The sequence below is a fragment of the Bidens hawaiensis genome, unplaced genomic scaffold (genome assembly GCF_021521415.1).
Source record: "Bidens hawaiensis isolate Kalapana, Puna unplaced genomic scaffold, B.hawaiensis_p1.1 tig00002507_1, whole genome shotgun sequence".
Lineage (NCBI taxonomy): Eukaryota > Viridiplantae > Streptophyta > Magnoliopsida > Asterales > Asteraceae > Bidens > Bidens hawaiensis.
In genome coordinates, this window is record NW_027491137.1 from 244,459 (window position 1) to 264,305 (window position 19,847).

Here is a 19,847-nt window from a genome sequence, read left to right on the forward strand (position 1 = left end):
GGACCTAAATCTGCACACCCCTACTTCAACCTGAACCTGGATGTAAACCAAAATTCTCACACTTTTACATATATGACGTCGACAACGAGCTTACTAACTGACAAAAAATATTTGGGTATGTACTCACCTTTAAAAGTATACAACAAAATATATTTCTTTTAGTACCATATCACTTTGTTATGCATGTGATATTACATCCGCTTGTTATATACTCATATTTACTTATTTCATGTTATTTTTCAGTGACTCTAAGAATATGCCAAATGATGCTGCAAATGCAATGGATCTTCAAATTATTTAGCGTTTGAAAGAAATGTTAGATTCACAAAATGTTTTAGTTAAGATGTACAGAATGACAAGAGATTCATTGCAAGAAAACCCTCATATTGCTTTGAAATTACGTCTTATTGCAAACCGACAAAAAGATGGAAGAACTTACAACCTACCAACAACATTTGAAGTTGCAGCTTTAATTGTGGGAGACATTTCTAACTCCCTTCAGCCTCGTGCTGTTCTTGTAACTACTATGGACGGGAAAATAATACCTATAAGTGAACTACATCCTTCATATGTCCCTCTTCAATATCCAATCATATATACTAATGGTGAAGATGGCTACCGAGTTAACATATATCATAGAGGTGTTAACGAGGGTGATGGCAGCAAACGCCCTTTTACTAAAATGAGGGAATGGTTCGCCTTTAGGATTCAAGATAGGCTCAATCCGTTCTCAATTCTTTTAAACTCAAGGAGGTTGTTACAACAGTTTTTAGTTGACGTGTATACGATGATTGAAAGAGAAAGGCTTTTTTTATATGTAGTAAACAAACAAAACTAAGATCATCAACATATGAGAACGTCAGGAATCTAAGAGATCAGGGAACATCCAGTGTTTCAAAAGTGGGACTTACCATGATATTACCTTCGTCATTTACAGGAGGTTCTCTTCAAAACTACCTAGATGCTATGACACTTTGCAAATGATTTGGATGCCCTGATTATATTATTACAATAACGTGCAATACAAAGTGGCCCGAAGTGAGAAGATTTCTTAAAGACACCACTCTAAAATCAAAAGATAGGTCAGACATCTTGTGCAGATTGTTTAAAATCAAGCTTGATGCACTGTTAAAAGACTTGAAGGATAAAGCGGTCCTCGGTAAAGTACAAGTAGGTATGAATACTTTACATATGTTTCTTTCATCATATTTTATAATATAAGATTCATAAGGTTTTGATAAAAACATATAACTTAAACCCATTAATGCTTTTACTTATAAACAAAACTTTTCATGCAGTTGTTTATACAATTGAATTTCAAAAGCGTGGTTTGCCCTATGCTCATATGTGCTTATTTATGCATGCCGATCATAGGCTTCCCGATGTAGAACACGTTGATCCTTTTATTTATGCAGAGATACCTGATAAGAATGAAGACCCTGAATTATATAACCTTGTAAGTGAATTGATGATTCACGGTCCATGTGGTGCCCATAATCCGACCTGCTCGTGCATGTTTGACAAAAATGTTCAAAAAATTTCCCAAAGAACTTTCGTGAGGCAACACTCGATTCACAAGGTTATCCCCTGTATAGAAGACGCAATTCGGGTCAGTTCGTTAAAAAAAGAGACATTCAATTAGATAACAGAAGTGTGATCCATTACAACAAGTATCTATTAAAACTTTATCAGGCACACATTAATGTTGAATGGTGCAATCAGGCTTCATCTATAAAGTATTTGTTTAAATAAATCAACAAAGGACCGGATCGAGATATTGTTTATTTTTCTAAAAACGACACATAGGCAGACGTCAAGCAGCGAGAAGTTGATGAGATCAAACAATTTTATGATTTTCGGTATTTATCTGCTTCTGAGGCCGCATGGTGTATTTTCGGATATGATGTATGAATGCCTTCTGTTACCCGACTACCTTTCCATCTTCCAGGACAAGAACATGTAGTTTATGGTGCGAACGATGATCTTGATAATGTCTTGGACAAAGTTGAAAGTGTCTCCTCTTCCATGTTTACTTCTTGGATGAAGTGCAACCAAAATCATGCTAACGTGTGTAAATTGACTTATGTTGAATTCCCTACTGAATTTGTTTGGCATGCTCTACCTCGTCGTTGGGAAGAAAGGAAGTCAGGATTTTCCATAGGTAGAATTCATGCCGTGTCTCTTGCTGCTGGAGATGCGTATTTCTTACGAATTCTTTTGAACAGAGTTAAAGATCCAAAATCGTTCGAAGAAATTCTCACTGTTAATGGTCGTCTTCAACCTTCGTTTGGAGACGCTTGTTACACTATTGGATTATTAGAAGACGATCAAGAATACATTGAGGCAATTGAAGAGGCAAGCCATTCATCGTTGGGTTACGCACTACGGACGTTATTCGCTACAATGTTGTAAACTGATAGCCTTTCTAGACCAGAACATGTCTGGATAAATACTTGGAAATGGCTTTCTGATGACATTCTTTACAACCAACAACGTCTTTTAAAGTCACCAGGTATCAATATTGGAAGTGAGTTTAATAATCTTTATATTTATATATATAGTCATTAATATTACCCAACTTTTTTATTCGACTTTCACAGAGTTATCGCTAATGAAGATCAAATCAAGCAGCTTACTTTATTTGAGATTGAAAAAATCTTGCTGCGCAACTACTCAAGCTTAAGAAAATATAAGATCACGCCTTTCCCTGATGCTGAGTATATATCTATTGCATCTAATAGTTTGATTCACGAAGAGTTGTCATATGATCAAAACTTGCTAAAAGTAGAGTTCTAAACTCTATTTAATTCAATTACTCATGAGCAGAAAAATGTTTTTGATCGTATAATGATGGCTGTTCAGCAGAATAAAGGGGGTGTGTTCTTCGTATATGGTTATGGTGGAATAAGTAAAATGTACTTATGGAAGACCTTGTCAACTGCCATAAGATCAAAAGGCAAAATCGTCCTAACTGTTGCTTCAAGTGGAATTGCTTCGTTATTGTTAACCGGAGGTCACACAACACATTCCAGGTTTCATATTCCTATAAATCTGAACAAGGATTCTAGTTTCTACATGGATCCAGGCACAGACGAGACACAATTATTAGAAAAAAACAGATTAATAATCTAGGACGAAGCTCCAATGGCTCACAAACATGGCTTCCAAGCTCTTGACAGGTTTTTAAAAGATGTCTTATCTTCTAATTTGCTATTTGAAGGAAAAGTTGTCGTATTTTGTGGATACTTTCAACAAATCCTACCTGTAGTTCAAAAAGGCACCAGACAAGACATAGTAAACGCCTCTCTATGTTCTTCCTACATTTGGAGTGAATGCAATGTCTTGAGATTAACAAAAAACCTAAGGTTAACTATGGGTAGGCCATCATCTAATGTTGAAGAAACCAAATTATTTGCAAAATGGCTTTTAGATATAGTGAAGGTAATGTTGGCGGTCCTAATGATGGTGTTGCAACGATAGATATAGTTGACAATCTACTTATAAAAGATTTTGTTGATCCTATATCAAAACCTTTTGACTTTGTATATCATGATATTCTACAGAATCACGAGAACCAATATTACTTTCAGGATAGAACCATACTTGCACCAACAAACGAAATTGCTGATGAGATTAATGATAGTTTGCTTAAGGTTTTTTCAGGTGATAAAGTCGAGTACTTAAGTTCAGATACCATATGTAGTTCAGAATATATCAATGGCATGGTTGATGTAGCTTTATACTCGCCTGAACTGCTTAATGGTCTAAGAATATCCGCACTACCAAACCACAAGCTTGTGCTAAAAGTTGGTGTTCCTGTTATGCTCCTTAGAAATCTTAACCAGAAAGAGGCTTATGTAATGGTACTCGAATACAAATTATATCTTTAGGTACTCGTGTAGTTGAAGCAAAAATTATTTCTGGAATTGACATGGGACATATAGTTTTAATTCATAGATCATCACTGACTCTAACAGACAACAAAATAGCTTATAAATTTCAAAGACGACAGTTTCTCTTGCAGTATGTTTTGCAATGACCATAAACAAAACCCAAGGTCAATCATTATCTAGGGTTGGTTTGTACTTGAAAAAACGCGTGTTCTCACATGGACAGCTATATGGCGCCTTGTCAAAGTTACAAGCAGGTTTGGGCTCAAGATTCTGATTCTTGATAAATAAGGTAATCTGACCAATACAACCACAATTGTAGTGTACAAGGAAATTTTTTCTTATTTGTAAACTACTTCCGTAATGTTTGTTTTGTAATTCCTGTAATTTTAATGAAAGTTGTAATTGCATTAACAACATATGATAATTGTGTTATTTATTGTATTTTGTTTAACGTTTAAATATTGTAATTTTCATTATTTCCCCGTGTAATACACGGGTCTCAAACTAGTGTATATATATATATATATATATATATATATATATATAAGGAGATGATCAAGAGAAAACTCATCCTTATAGAGAAAACTTAAAAACTCTTAAAGAATTTTAAATATATACAAAACTTTCCAAATTTTCGTTTCTTTCATTCTTCTTATAATTGTTACTCTTCATTAAAAAAATAAAAATAAAAAAGACGTTGTAATGTACTTATGTATTACTACGCAATATTGTTGGATTACACATGTACAATAGTGAGCATTTTTATGTTTAATAGTGTTTAATTGCATATGTTCAATATTTGTGCATTATACATGTGCAGTAGTGTTGTATTATATGCAAAAAAAATATACAAAAAATAAAAGTCGATGTAATGCATTAGTGTTGTATTACGCATACGTACTAGTATGTATTCGATGTGTTTATTAGTCTTATATTACATACATACAATATTGTGTATCAAATATGCACAAGAGTGTTATATTCTATGCAATACAGTATTCTTGCATATTTGCAATACAAATTATTACACATATGTATTACATCGACTAGGTTATCGACAATATTTTTTAAAACAATATCAACATATAAGAATAATGGAAGAAAAATAAACTACAAAATATTTTTTTTTAAAAAGTAAAAAATAATTCTTTAGGGTTTTTAAGTTTTCTCTCTAAAGATGAGTTTTCTCTTAATCCTCTCCCTATATATATATATATATATATATATATATATATATATATATATATATATATATAGGGAGATGATTAAGAGAAAACTCATCTTTAGAGAGAAAACTTAAAAACTCCTATAAAATTATTTTTAATTAAAAATAAAAAAATATTTTTAAAATTCTATTTTTGCCATTATTCTTATAATTTCTTACCATTTGGTCGAAAAATATAAAAAAAATAAAAATAAAATAAAAAAAATTAAAAAAAAAACCGCTGTAATGCACACATACGTATACCGTTGTATTGCACATGTGTATTACTATGTATTTTTATGTTTAATAGTATTTAATGGCATATATTCAATTTTTGTTTATTGTATATGTGTAGTAGTGTTGTATTATATGAAAAAAAATAATAATAAAATAAAAGTTGATGTAGGGCACATGTGCGTTAATGTTGTATTACACATACGTACTAATGTGTATTCGACGTGTGTATTAGTCTTATATTGCATATATACAATAGTGTGTATCAAATATGTGCAATAGTGTTGTATTCTATGCAATACAACACTTTTGCATATATGCAATGTACACTATTACATATGCGCACTACATCGACAAGGTTTTTTTTTTTTTAAAGTTTTTTAGGAGTTTTTAAGTTTTCTCTATAAGAGGAGTTTTCACTTGATCTCCCACCCCTATATATATATATATGTATGTATGTATGTATGTACACACACACATATTTTAACTCGTATATATTACTTGTTAGAGAAAATTATTGTTTGTGCCCCTGTCCTTTATGGGCAGGGTACCCAATAGGTCATATTCTTAATTTGCGTGTTCCATGCCACTGTAGTTTTTGGGCGGACACATATTAGCTCCCGTTGTTTGTTGACTGTCAGTTGACCCGTTAAAATGTGTGAAACGACTTGAATACCCAATATGCTGAATATTACGCCATCGTCTACTTGTCTTCATAAGTCGATCAATTTGGAACCCTGATGCTTCAATATTCTTCTTCTTCGTCTGGCACGCATCAAAGTTACAAATGTACAATTGATCTGAGGTGCGATTCTCTTTTGTTGTATAAGATTTAAATTAGTTACAAATTATGATTCTTGTTGATGTGGTCTCAATTATACATATTATTATATAAATATTTTCTATTTTTAAATACTTTTGAGCCAAGTTTTTATTGAATATTATTAATATTTGGTTCACACATGTGTTTAATGGTTTCTAGGGACAATGAGTTAAAATGGAGCATTTTTACTAAACTTGAGACCGACGAATGAAGAGTCGAGCATATGTTATAAGCTTCTAAGATTCACAAATAGGATTTCAAGCCTAGGTAACGCCTTTCTCATTATTGTCTTCGTCTAAGTCTTTAGAGTTTAAGTTTAATTTATAGTTAATTTAGCTTAATTAAATAGTCTAAATAATTATTAGTTTTAAAATAAAATAAATAAAAATCCAAAAATAATCTTTTTCTTAATTATTAATTTATTTAGCTTTTAGAATCTAGTTCGTTAATTTAATTAGTGTCTCTAGGGTTCGATACTCCCGGACTTCCCATAGCTATTCTACACCCGATAGGTTCACTTGCCTGTTGCTAGTGGTTTGGTTTAGGGTATTCTAGGTTTTTATTACTCGTTATGCTAGGTCAATTAATTGCATTATTTTTCTATACCACTTTTAGGCACATCAAGTTTTTGGCGCCGTTGCCGGGGACACTTGGTAATTGGCGAATTAGATTTTATTTGCTTTTTCTTTATTTTTAGTTTTAGTTTAAATAATTAGATTTTATTTTATTTAATTACTTAATTGCTCTTAATTGTTATATGTGATTTGTGTGCTTTAGGAATAAGCTTGGGTCCTCACGATTTTATTTGTTTTTCAGCATATGCGACGTACTCGTTCGCTAGGACCACTAGAGTTCATAGTTTCTGACGAACCCGAGAGAGATTTTCGTGAGCGTCGTAGGGAGCTTCGGGAGATAACATGTGCTCTACGCGAAAGCAAGGTACACGTTTCTGATTCCACGTTAGATATGGCTGACGCTATTCCACCTAGGCGTACGGTTCACTCGAGAGCGAATGAGGGAGTTACGGGGAGACGGTCTACTATCGCACGTCCGGCGATGCTCGATGCTAATAACTGGCAGATTCCGACCAACGTCATGAATTCCATTACTAATTCATCCCCATTTCACGGACTTGAAGACGAGGACGCGCTGTGCCATCTAAACAAATTCACTCGCATATGCGACACTTTTCATATCGCCAACGCCACTCGTGCTTCTATCTACCTTCATCTTTTTCCATTTTCTCTTGAGGGGCGAGCTTCATCATGGTTGGAAAACCTTCCCCCTGGGTCTATCACTACCTGAGACGAACTCCAAGATAAATTTCTAAAGAAGTATTTTCCGCCATCTAAAGCCTCGCGACTTCGTGATCAGATCTACTCCTTCCGCATGGACCTTGACGAGTCATACCCTTTGGCTTGGGAAAGGTTCCATAATCTGCTTAGTAGATGCCCCCCAGCATGGTCTGTCCGAATGGGCCATAGTTGAGAAATTCTATAACGGGCTGACCTTTGAGATGCAGCAGAGATTCAATACATCAGCTGGAGGGAACATGTTAGAGAAGCTAGATATAGATGAGTGTGAGTCGATGTTTGAGAGCTTCGCCCTAGCCGAGCAGCAGGGACCGTCCACCCAAGGTACTTCTAAAGCCACCACTTCTTCCGCTCGAGGCGTCCATCAAGTTTTGAATGATACTAGCATCACGGCTGCCTTAGAGGCAATTCAGAGGGAAATTAAGGACTTGAAGAAGGTAGTTCAGAGATGCGAGATCTGCCGAGGAGGGCACGACACAGTTGATTGTCCGGTCGATCAGCAGGAGCAGGTGGACTACTTGGGAAATTAGAATAGAGGACATAATGCCTACGAGAACCCCGGATGGAGGAATAGCTCAAACTATGGTTGGAGGTCGGGAGGTAATGCTCAGGGCTTTTAGCCGAGGCAGGAGCAAAGTCAGGTTAGAGATACAGAGGTGGCAGGGAGTTCGAGTGCGGGGAAGAGCAGCGGTATGAATCCGGATCTTAAGGAGTTTCTAAGTAAGAAATCTACCATGCTTTCCCAACTTATTGACAGAGATAATAACACACAGCATAGACTGGCTGAGCACGACACCTTATTGAAGAACTAGCAATCATCAATTTTGGAGATGTCTCGAAAGGTGGATGAGATGATGAAGCATATGTTACCTATTAAGTAGGTTGGAGCGTTTCAGGGAAGTACCGAGCTTAACCCGAAGGCACAGTTGAAGGCAGAGGAGGTGATAGAGAGCAGCCACCGGTAAATGATGAGGAGGTGGTGGACGAGGAGATAGAGATGGAGGCTCCTGTGAGGACGCACGATAGGCGAGCCCCAGGAAGTACTGCGTCAAACGGTGAGTCTCCCCCGAAGAAGATTGAAGAGAAGAAGAGTCCCGAAGTTGATCTTACTCGAGTTCCGTATCCTGCTCGTCTTCTGCGGCAGAAGTATGTGGAGGAATATGGACATTTCTTTAAACAACTTAAAATCAATCTTCCATTTGTCGAAGCACTCCAACATATGCCCAAATATGCTAAATTCTTAAAAGATCTTCTTTCGAATAAGAAGAAGCTGGAGGGGCTTTCGACCGCATGTCTAAATGAAGGATGCTCTACGGTAGTCCAGAACAAGCTGCTGGAGAAATAAGTAGACCTGGGACACTTCATGATTCCATGTTTGTTTGGCAGCTCGACTAAGAACTACGCGTTGGCCGATTTAGGTGCTAGCATAAATCTTATGCCATATTCTCTCTATAAAAAGTTAGACCTTGGCGATCCGGTCCCAACGCGCATGAGTTTATCCTTGGCCGACCATTCGGTCAAATATCCGCGGGGAATCGTGAAAAACTTACTCGTTAAAGTCGATAAATTCGTTTTCCCCGTGGATTTTGTTATTCTTGACATGGAGGCTGACGATCAGGTCCCGCTCATTTTGGGACGACCCTTCCTGCGTACTACTAAAGCCCTTATTGACGTCTTCGACGGCAAAATTACACTTCGTGTATGGGAGGAAAACATCACCTTCGATGTTGTCAAATCGATGAGGAACTCTAGTAGTCAGGACGATTCCGTTTACTTTCTTGACACGTTCATATCTCAGTTCGAGTGATGTCTTGACTACATATCTGGAGCAGATTTGCTCAATCAGGAGGACGAGGTTGATGTTCCCCCGGAGCATGACTTGAGCATTCTTGCTAGCTCACCTCCTGAATACCCCGAGGTGTTCACGGTTGCCAATAGCACCGAGGGACCGAAGGAGAGACCATCGATTGGGGCGCCGCCGTCCCTTAAGCTTAAAGAGCTACCTCCTCATTTGGAGTATGCTTTCTTGGACGGTGAGGCCAATTTACCCGTCATCATTTCTTCTCAGTTGACAAATGATGAGAAGTCGAGGTTGGTTGATATGCTCAAGACACACAAACAGGCTATTGCGTGGAAACTCATGGACATTCAGGGCATCAGCCCGAACTTTTGCACGCACAGGATACTCATGGAGGATGAGTATAAGCCTTTAATCCAATCTAAGAGGAGGCTCAACCCTAACATGTCGGAGGTGTGACAACTGCCCTATCCGACCCGACCCAGGTACCCGTTTTCGAATCCGATTCTTTTTATGATTTATAATTTGATTATTAATCTTTGTAAAATTTAACATTTAAATAAATTATATATATATATATTTTTATATTACTTACTATTAATAATAATTTCTTTTCCGCCGACCCGTCCCTTTCTTTCTCTCTCTTGTCGCCGTCCCGCCTCCTTTTTCTCTTGTCGCCATCCCGCCTCTTTTTCTTAACACTTGAGTCTGAACCCCTTTTTCTCTTAACTCTTTGCTTGTCCTTTGGTTCTTCCCGCCTGAGGATGTCTGCGCAGCTCCACGCGCCAGACTCCTTACAAGGAAGCCTGCGTGAAGACCAGTTGTTCCTGCGATACGCGAGGCGAACTGTTCTCGCAGCGCGCTAAGAATTGTAGTTCTTCTCGCAGCGCGCTAAGAACGGTAGTTCTTCCCGTGACGCGCTAAGAATTGTAGTTCTTCTCGCAGCGCGCTAAGAACGGTAGTTCTTCCCGCGACGCGCTAAGGATTTGCAGTTCTTCCCGCGACATGCTAAGGATTTGTAGTTCTTCCCGCGGCTCGCTAAGAATGGAAATTCTTCCCGCGGCGCGCTAAGAATGGTAATTCTTCCCGCGGCGCGCTAAGGATAATAGTTCTTCCCGCGGCGCGCTAAGGATTGTTCTCTGTCTGCCTTCGCCCTCGCGCGTGCGCTCGAATCTTCTCGCGCTAGACCTTAAGTCTTTTCTTCTGTTTAGGTCAGCCTGTATTCTTTTGAGATCTTATCTTATCTTTTGAGCTCTTTAGGTCAGTTCCAACATCTGTCCGAAAAGCCACTTTCGGCGCAGCATGCGCACCAACCCTATTGGTTGACAAAAAAAAGTGACTGACATTATCTTTTGAAATCTTCTTTTGCATGCCTTGACCAGTACCTTTATCTGACTCCTACCATGCTTTATTCTGTAACCTGTCAGCCCTTTTTCCTGTTCTCCGGCTGCCATATCTTTTGATATCTTTTGCTTTTGTTTTCTTGTGCTTTTTAATATCTTTTGTCTGATTTGAGAAGATCTTTTCCCCTTTTCTAGGGATTGTGTTCCCTAGGGTTCCCTATATATAATACTATTTTCTTGTTATTTAACACTACACACACAAACACTTAAACTCTCCTGCTCTCTTCTCCTTGCTCTCTGCCATTGTTCCTCAGCCGCCTCCTCTCTCTGCCTTCGTCTTTTCCCTTGTCCTGCCCAGATCTCCGGTAATATATAATATATAATAATTTGTTAAAGATACATATTACTATGCTAACATATATTCAAGACATAAAATCAATCGTTAAACCAATAAACTTTTATTTATAGGTTAACTTGTGCTTGTTTCTTGCATTATCTTTCAACATACCTTTTTCAGGTGAGTAATCTCGTACCTAATCCCTTTTTATTTTTAATGTTTTGGGATGTTCATGTGTTCGTACAAACTTGAGTCTTAAATTTGTTTATGAACTTTTGTCGCGCAAAACCCCATGTGTTATGGACGTAGACTTGGCTGTTTATTTGTATGTGTGGATCATTAACCGTCTTGTCGGCCTATTCCGCAGTTTTCATGGATCCATTAGATGAACACGGGAGAACTATCGTTTATGATTTCTCTTTTGTTTACACTTGCACAGTTTTCTTGTTTTTGTGCTCAATTGGGAGCACGGATTGAACTATGAGCTATGATCTAAGGCTTGATCCCGATCTGATTACACCCTTGTTGAACACCAGTTATACACATGATGCGCGCAGATATTGTTATCTATTTATATGTATTACACTTGATTTCTCACCGACACGCAAGTGTTGACGTTTTATTTTAACACATGTTCAGGGTTGCTGTAGCTGTTTCTGGAAGCTTGAGGACACATAGGATGTTTTCTTTTCTTTTGGAACTAGTTTAAAATGTAACAAGACAAGTTTATGTTATTTGAATATTTTAAGTTATGATATGATTTATGTTAATTTATGATTCATGTTCTGCGCTCGCGCAATGAAAATGTATTTATTAAATGTTGACACCCAATAGTGTCGCGAGTAATGAAACAATACGTGGCGCCCCGATGTATAATCCGCCTTCGGTCGGGGTGTTACAGGAGGTGGTCAAGAGGGAGGTTATCAAACTCCTCGACGCTGGCCTGATTTATCCCATCTCTGATTCTTCATGGGTAAGTCCCGTTCAGGTCGTCCCTAAGAAGGGAGGGATGACAGTTGTCACTAACGAGCGTAACGAGCTTATTCCGACTAGGACAGTCACAGGTTGGCGGGTTTGCATTGACTACAGGAGGCTTAACGACGCTACTAGGAAAGACCATTTTCCTCTTTCGTTCATCAATCAGATGTTGGAGCGCCTATCGGGACGACGGTTTTACTGTTTTCTTGATGGATTTTCAGATTGGTATCAGAGCTCTGTGACTTTAGGATAGGTGGTTAGACGTAACGACCTAGAATACCTAAGAGTCCCTTTTCGCGCATGAGAAATATCTCATGTTTGCGCGCTAATTGTTATTTACTCGATATTTATAAAGTATGCTTGCGCTTACGCAGCGCATGATTTCATGTTTATTTCGCGATTTTTCGATTTTTATTGTTAAATTTCAATTCTTTTCTTTACTTGCATATTCGGTTGTTGTGGGGATTGAAAATCCGAGAAGTCATGGTGATACATGAATAGTTGATTTTCAATTACCCTTAACTTTATGTTTTAAATTGAAGATTTGAAAAGTCATGGTGATACATGAATTGTCAATCTCCAATATTCATTTACTCGATATTTAAAATTGAAGATTTGAAAAGTCATGGTGATACATGAATTGTCAACCTTCAATGCTCGTTTACTCGATATTTTAAATTGAGAATTCGGAAAGTCATGGTGATGCATGAATTGTCGATTTTCAATTCGAATTCATTATCTGTATTAAGTTTGCATTTAAATTCATCTTTTACTTCAAATTTGATAGCATTTAACTCCGCGAAACAAGCTTTGCGACGATATACTTTGCGCTAAAACGATTTCCCATACCAAGATATTAACAAAAATTAAAACTTTTATAGAATGCCTCCGCTATCTCGCCGTCATCAGAGGAGAGAAGCCTCGCGCAGACGTAGGCAGCAACGTTCCCAGGAAATGGCCGCCGCGATAGCCCAAGCCTTGAACCAAAATAATCCCAACCCCTCCGGATACAATATTAAATCCTTTAATGCGGGTAACCCTCCGAAATTCACCGGACTTGAAGGAGCCACCGTGATGCTCCAATGGCTCGAGAAAATTGAGAACACCTTTCTCCATACCCAATGCCCTCCAGACAAACGAACCTTATATGCCTCTAGTGTCCTGGAATCAAGGGCGCTTACTTGGTGGAACGGAGTAGCTCATGCGCGTGGCGCAGAGGCTGCTTCTAGCATGCTCTGGGAGGAATTCAAGGAACTCTTGACGCGAGAGTTCTGCCCTCCCAACGAAGTAAAGCGCCTGGAGGAAGAGTTTTGGAACCTGAAACAGTACAGTGGCGAAGCGCGCGAGTACGCGACGCGCTTCCACGAACTTAGTTTGCTTGTCCCACACCTAGTTACCCCTTCCCGCCGAGCCATCGAGAAGTTTCTTGGGGGTCTCCCCATGGAAATTCAAGATTCTGTATGGGCCAGAAACCCAGCAACCCTCTCTGACGCCATCGAGTTGGCCGCTGTGCTCAGCGACAACCATGTCAGGGCAGGAACTCTGTTCCTGCGGGGAGCCGAAAAGACCAAACCCACCAAGACTGTCACAGAACCAACAGAAACCAAGCTAGAACCCTCAAACCGTAACAACCTCAAGCGCAGGCGCAAAGCCTATGCGCTTACCAACCCGCCCATTGTCCAGCAACCCACCTACCAACCTCCAGTTTACACTCCTAACCCACTGTCGACCTACCCAACACCTCCTGTAGTCCACAACTATGCCTTAACCAATCCCGCACTCCCTGCCCCGCCAACTAAGAAACCTTACACAGGAAACCAACCCTTTTGCCCAACCTGTAGACTTCACCACCCACCTCAAGTCCCGTGTCGACAATGTAACCGATGTGGCCGTACTGGTCACACCGCTGAAAACTGTAGAGTCCTTCCCGCCAACCCAATCGCGCAAACACCACCAACCTACCTGCAGAACCCACAACCAACATACCCTAATCCACGACCCAGGTCGTGCTATAACTGCGGTGATCCCAGTCATTTCCGGAACGCGTGCCCGAGACTACAAGTTCAGATTACGCAAGCGAACCCAGTTAACCAAATTTCGAACCAAGTGACGCGCGGACGAGCTTTTAATATAACCGCGCACCAAGCGCAAGCGAATAACGACGTGGTTAATGGTACATTTTTACTTAACGGACAATATGCATCCATACTTTTTGATACTGGCGCCGATAGAAGTTTTATTTCTCGCGCATTTGAGCAGAAACTTGCGCGACCGCGCATAAACTTAAACGAAAACTTTTCAGTTGAATTGGCTAATGGTGAAACTATTTTAATAAACTCCGTGATCAAAGATTGCACGCTTAACCTTAATGAACACGATTTTCTAATCGACCTCGTTCCCATGCCTCTTGGAAGTTTTGATGTGATTATTGGTATGGACTGGCTCTCGCAAAATCGCGCCGAAGTTATTTGCGCCAAAAAGATGATTCGCATTCCTCGAGAAAATGGTGATCTGCATATCTACGGCGAGAAACCATCTAACGGTCTTAAAATGATGTCGTGCTCTGAAGCCCGGAGACTTTTGCGGAAGAAATGTGTCGCTTTCTTAGCCCATGTGGTCAAACCCGATGAAGGAAAGAAGAAACTTCGCGAAATCCCCATCGTGCGTGACTTTCCTGATGTCTTTCCCGATGATCTTTCTGGTTTACCTCCCTCTCGGGAAGTCGAGTTTCGTGTTGATCTTGTCCCTGGTGCTTCCCCCGTAGCCAAATCTCCTTATCGACTTGCACCCGCTGAGATGCAAGAATTGGCAAGTCAACTTCAAGAGTTGACCGATAAAGGATTCATTCGCCCTAGCTCTTCGCCCTGGGGTGCTCCGGTGTTGTTCGTTAAAAAGAAAGACGGATCGTTTCGCATGTGTATCGATTACCGCGAGCTGAACAAGCTCACCATTAAGAACCGGTATCCCTTACCGCGTATTGACGACCTCTTTGACCAACTCCAAGGTGCCTCTTGTTTTTCCAAGATCGATCTCCGTTCTGGCTATCACCAGTTGCGTATCCGCGAAGAGGATATTCCCAAGACTGCTTTTCGAACCCGCTATGGCCATTTTGAATTCTTGGTCATGCCTTTCGGTTTAACCAACGCACCCGCTGTTTTCATGGATCTAATGAACCGGGTGTGTAGGCCTTTCTTGGACCGATTCGTGATCGTGTTTATCGATGACGTTTTGGTGTATTCCAAAACCAAGGCCGAGCATGAGAAACATCTTCGGTTGGTGTTGCAAAAGCTTCGAACCGAGCAACTCTTTGCCAAACTCTCCAAGTGTGAATTCTGGTCGGATGAAGTACAGTTTCTTGGTCATGTTGTAAACAAGATGGGTATTCATGTCGACCCATCCAAGATTGAAGCAATCAAGAACTGGATTACGCCATCCACTCCTACCGAAATCCGTTCCTTTTTGGGCTTAGCTGGTTACTACCGGCGATTTATTTCGAACTTCTCAAAGATCGCTTTGCCTTTAACAGCTTTAACGCACAAAGGCAAACCGTATATTTGGGGCTCGAAGCAAGAAGAAGCCTTTCTGAAGCTCAAGCATTTGTTGTGTGAAGCTCCTGTTCTAACTTTACCAGAGGGTAATGATGATTTTGTCGTGTATTGTGATGCCTCCAACCAAGGTCTCGGTTGTGTGCTTATGCAACGAGGCAAGGTTATCGCTTACGCGTCTAGGCAACTCAAAATTCATGAAAAGAATTATATGACTCACGACCTCGAACTTGGTGCAGTTGTATTTGCCTTAAAAATCTGGAGACACTACCTCTATGGGACTAAGTGCATCATCTACACCGACCATAAAAGCCTTCAGCACATCTTTGATCAAAAGGAACTTAACATGAGACAACGCCGATGGAACGAACTCATCAGCGATTACGATTGTGAGATCCGGTATCACCCTGGTAAGGCTAATGTGGTAGCCGATGCGCTCAGCCGAAAACCCAGCCAGCTTAACTGTATCTTGCCGCGCACGCAGCTTCACTTCGCGCCGATTCAAAACGATCTTGAATCACGCATTCGCGACGCGCAGCGCGCATCCATCAGCAATGGCAACCTTCGCGCCGAGTTAGCGTGTGGCGCGGAAGCGCATTTTGTCCCTAATCTGAGTGGAATTCTCTGCTATCTCAATCGCATCTGGATCCCCAATGATGAGAATCTTCGCTCTGTCATACTGAGTGAAGCGCACAAATCTAGGTATTCTGTTCATCCTGGTGCTGACAAAATGTACAAAGATTTGCGCCTTTCTTATTGGTGGCCTGGTATGAAAAAGGATATTGCTGTGTTCGTAGCTAAATGCCTAACTTGTTCTAAGGTAAAAGCTGAACATCAACGCCCATCTGGTTTGCTCGATCAACCTGAAATTCCAATGTGGAAATGGGAAAGTATAGCAATGGACTTTATCACCAAGTTACCCTTGACCGCAAGCAAACATGATAGCATTTGGGTAATAGTGGATCGATTGACCAAGTCTGCCCACTTTCTGCCTATTCGTGAAACCTACCGTGTTGAACAACTTGCGCATCTTTATGTCAAGGAAATTGTCTGCCGTCATGGCACTCCTTTGAGCATCATATCCGATCGCGATGGCCGTTTTATCTCGCTTTTGGAAATCTCTCCAATCTGCGTTAGGAACTCGTTTGGACATGAGTACTGCATATCATCCTCAGACTGACGGACAGTCTGAGCGAACCATCCAAACCCTTGAGGATATGCTTCGATCTTGTGTTCTTGATTTTGGAGGTAATTGGGATTCACACCTACCTCTGATCGAGTTCTCTTATAATAACAGCTATCATTCCAGCATCGGTATGGCCCCATTTGAAGCACTTTACGGTTGAAAGTGCCGTTCACCGATTTGTTGGAACGAAGTGGGTGAAGTTCAAATCACAGGACCCGAACTAGTTCAAGAGACAACCGATAAAATCGCCAAGATCCGTGATCATCTGCTGACTGCCAGAAGCCGACAGAAGAGTTACGCAGATCGTAGGCGAAAGCCTCTCGAATTTCTAGTTGGTGATCTTGTTCTCCTCAAAGTGTCGCCCTGGAAGGGTGTTGTCCGCTTTGGGAAGAAAGGTAAGCTTGCGCCTCGTTATGTTGGTCCGTTCAAGATTCTCGCGAGGGTGGGAAAAGTTGCCTACAAGCTTGACCTACCGCCCGCGCTCAGCAATGTGCATCCAACTTTCCATGTATCCAATCTCAAGAAATGTTTAGCTGATGAGAACCTTCACATACCACTTGATGAAGTTCAAGTTGATGAGTCTATGCATTTCGTTGAGAAGCCTGTTGAGATTATGGATCGCGAGGTAAAGCAAACCAAGCGCAGTCGCATCCCTATTGTTAAAGTTCGTTGGCAGTCCAAGCGCGGAGCCGAGTTCACTTGGGAAAGGGAAGATCAGATGAAGATCAAGTACCCGCACCTTTTCTCTGCGCAACCTACTTCGAGATAAATTTCGGGACGAAATTTCTTAAAGTAGGGGAGACTGTGACAACTGCCCTATCCGACCCGACCCAGGTACCCGTTTTCGAATCCAATTCTTTTTATGATTTATAATTTGATTATTAATCTTTGTAAAATTTAACATTTAAATAAATTATATATATATATATATTTTTATATTACTTACTATTAATAATAATTTCTTTTCCGCCGACCCGTCCCTTTCTTTCTCTCTCTTGTCGCCGTCCCGCCTCCTTTTTCTCTTGTCGCCATCCCGCCTCTTTTTCTTAACCCTTGAGTCTGAACCCCTTTTTCTCTTAACTCTTTGCTTGTCCTTTGGTTCTTCCCGCCTAAGGATGTCTGCGCAGCTCCACGCGCCAGACTCCTTACAAGGAAGCCTGCGTGAAGACCAGTTGTTCCTGCGATACGCGAGGCGAACTGTTCTCGCAGCGCGCTAAGAATTGTAGTTCTTCTCGCAGCGCGCTAAGAACGGTAGTTCTTCCCGTGACGCGCTAAGAATTGTAGTTCTTCTCGCAGCGCGCTAAGAACGGTAGTTCTTCCCGCGACGCGCTAAGGATTTGCAGTTCTTCCCGCGACGCGCTAAGGATTTGTAGTTCTTCCCGCGGCGCTCTAAGAATGGAAATTCTTCCCGCGGCGCGCTAAGAATGGTAATTCTTCCCGCGGCGCGCTAAGGATAATAGTTCTTCCCGCGGCGCGCTAAGGATTGTTCTCTGTCTGCCTTCGCCCTCGCGCGTGCGCTCGAATCTTCTCGCGCTAGACCTTAAGTCTTTTCTTCTGTTTAGGTCAGCCTGTATTCTTTTGAGATCTTATCTTATCTTTTGAGCTCTTTAGGTCAGTTCCAACATCTGTCCGAAAAGCCACTTTCGGCGCAGCATGCGCACCAACCCTATTGGTTGACAAAAAAAAGTGACTGACATTATCTTTTGAAATCTTCTTTTGCATGCCTTGACCAGTACCTTTATCTGACTCCTCCCATGCTTTATTCTGTAACCTGTCAGCCCTTTTTCCTGTTCTCCGGCTGCCATATCTTTTGATATCTTTTGCTTTTGTTTTCTTGTGCTTTTTAATATCTTTTGTCTGATTTGAGAAGATCTTTTCCCCTTTTCTAGGGATTGTGTTCCCTAGGGTTTCCCTATATATAATACTATTTTCTTGTTATTTAACACTACACACACAAACACTTAAACTCTCCTGCTCTCTTCTCCTTGCTCTCTGCCATTGTTCCTCAGCCGCCTCCTCTCTCTGCCTTCGTCTTTTCCCTTGTCCTGCCCAGATCTCCGGTAATATATAATATATAATAATTTGTTAAAGATACATATTACTATGCTAACATATATTCAAGACATAAAATCAATCGTTAAACCAATAAACTTTTATTTATAGGTTAACTTGTGCTTGTTTCTTGCATTATCTTTCAACATACCTTTTTCAGGTGAGTAATCTCGTACCTAATCCCTTTTTATTTTTAATGTTTTGGGATGTTCATGTGTTCGTACAAACTTGAGTCTTAAATTTGTTTATGAACTTTTGTCGCGCAAAACCCCATGTGTTATGGACGTAGACTTGGCTGTTTATTTGTATGTGTGGATCATTAACCGTCTTGTCGGCCTATTCCGCAGTTTTCATGGATCCATTAGATGAACACGGGAGAACTATCATTTATGATTTCTCTTTTGTTTACACTTGCACAGTTTTCTTGTTTTTGTGCTCAATTGGGAGCACGGATTGAACTATGAGCTATGATCTAAGGCTTGATCCCGATCTGATTACACCCTTGTTGAACACCAGTTATACACATGATGCGCGCAGATATTGTTATCTATTTATATGTATTACACTTGATTTCTCACCGACACGCAAGTGTTGACGTTTTATTTTAACACATGTTCAGGGTTGCTGTAGCTGTTTCTGGAAGCTTGAGGACACATAGGATGTTTTCTTTTCTTTTGGAACTAGTTTAAAATGTAACAAGACAAGTTTATGTTATTTGAATATTTTAAGTTATGATATGATTTATGTTAATTTATGATTCATGTTCTGCGCTCGCGCAATGAAAATGTATTTATTAAATGTTGACACCCAATAGTGTCGCGAGTAATGAAACAATACGTGGCGCCCCGATGTATAATCCGCCTTCGGTCGGGGTGTTACAGGAGGTGGTCAAGAGGGAGGTTATCAAACTCCTCGACGCTGGCCTGATTTATCCCATCTCTGATTCTTCATGGGTAAGTCCCGTTCAGGTCGTCCCTAAGAAGGGAGGGATGACAGTTGTCACTAACGAGCGTAACGAGCTTATTCCGACTAGGACAGTCACAGGTTGGCGGGTTTGCATTGACTACAGGAGGCTTAACGACGCTACTAGGAAAGACCATTTTCCTCTTTCGTTCATCAATCAGATGTTGGAGCGCCTATC

General features: G+C 40.4%; 1 protein-coding gene across 1 annotated transcript; it reads left to right on the top strand.

Annotated features, from left to right (window-relative positions):
- The first annotated feature begins 1,911 nt into the window (after window positions 1–1,911).
- LOC143619778 (uncharacterized) lies at window positions 1,912–7,459 on the top strand. The gene is made up of 5 exons (XM_077091627.1): window positions 1,912–2,408; window positions 2,601–2,784; window positions 2,827–3,032; window positions 3,431–3,863; window positions 6,971–7,459. Exons 1-5 carry the CDS (start codon window positions 1,912–1,914, stop codon window positions 7,457–7,459), a joined length of 1,809 nt encoding a protein of 602 aa, XP_076947742.1.
- Window positions 7,460–19,847: the final 12,388 nt, after the last annotated feature.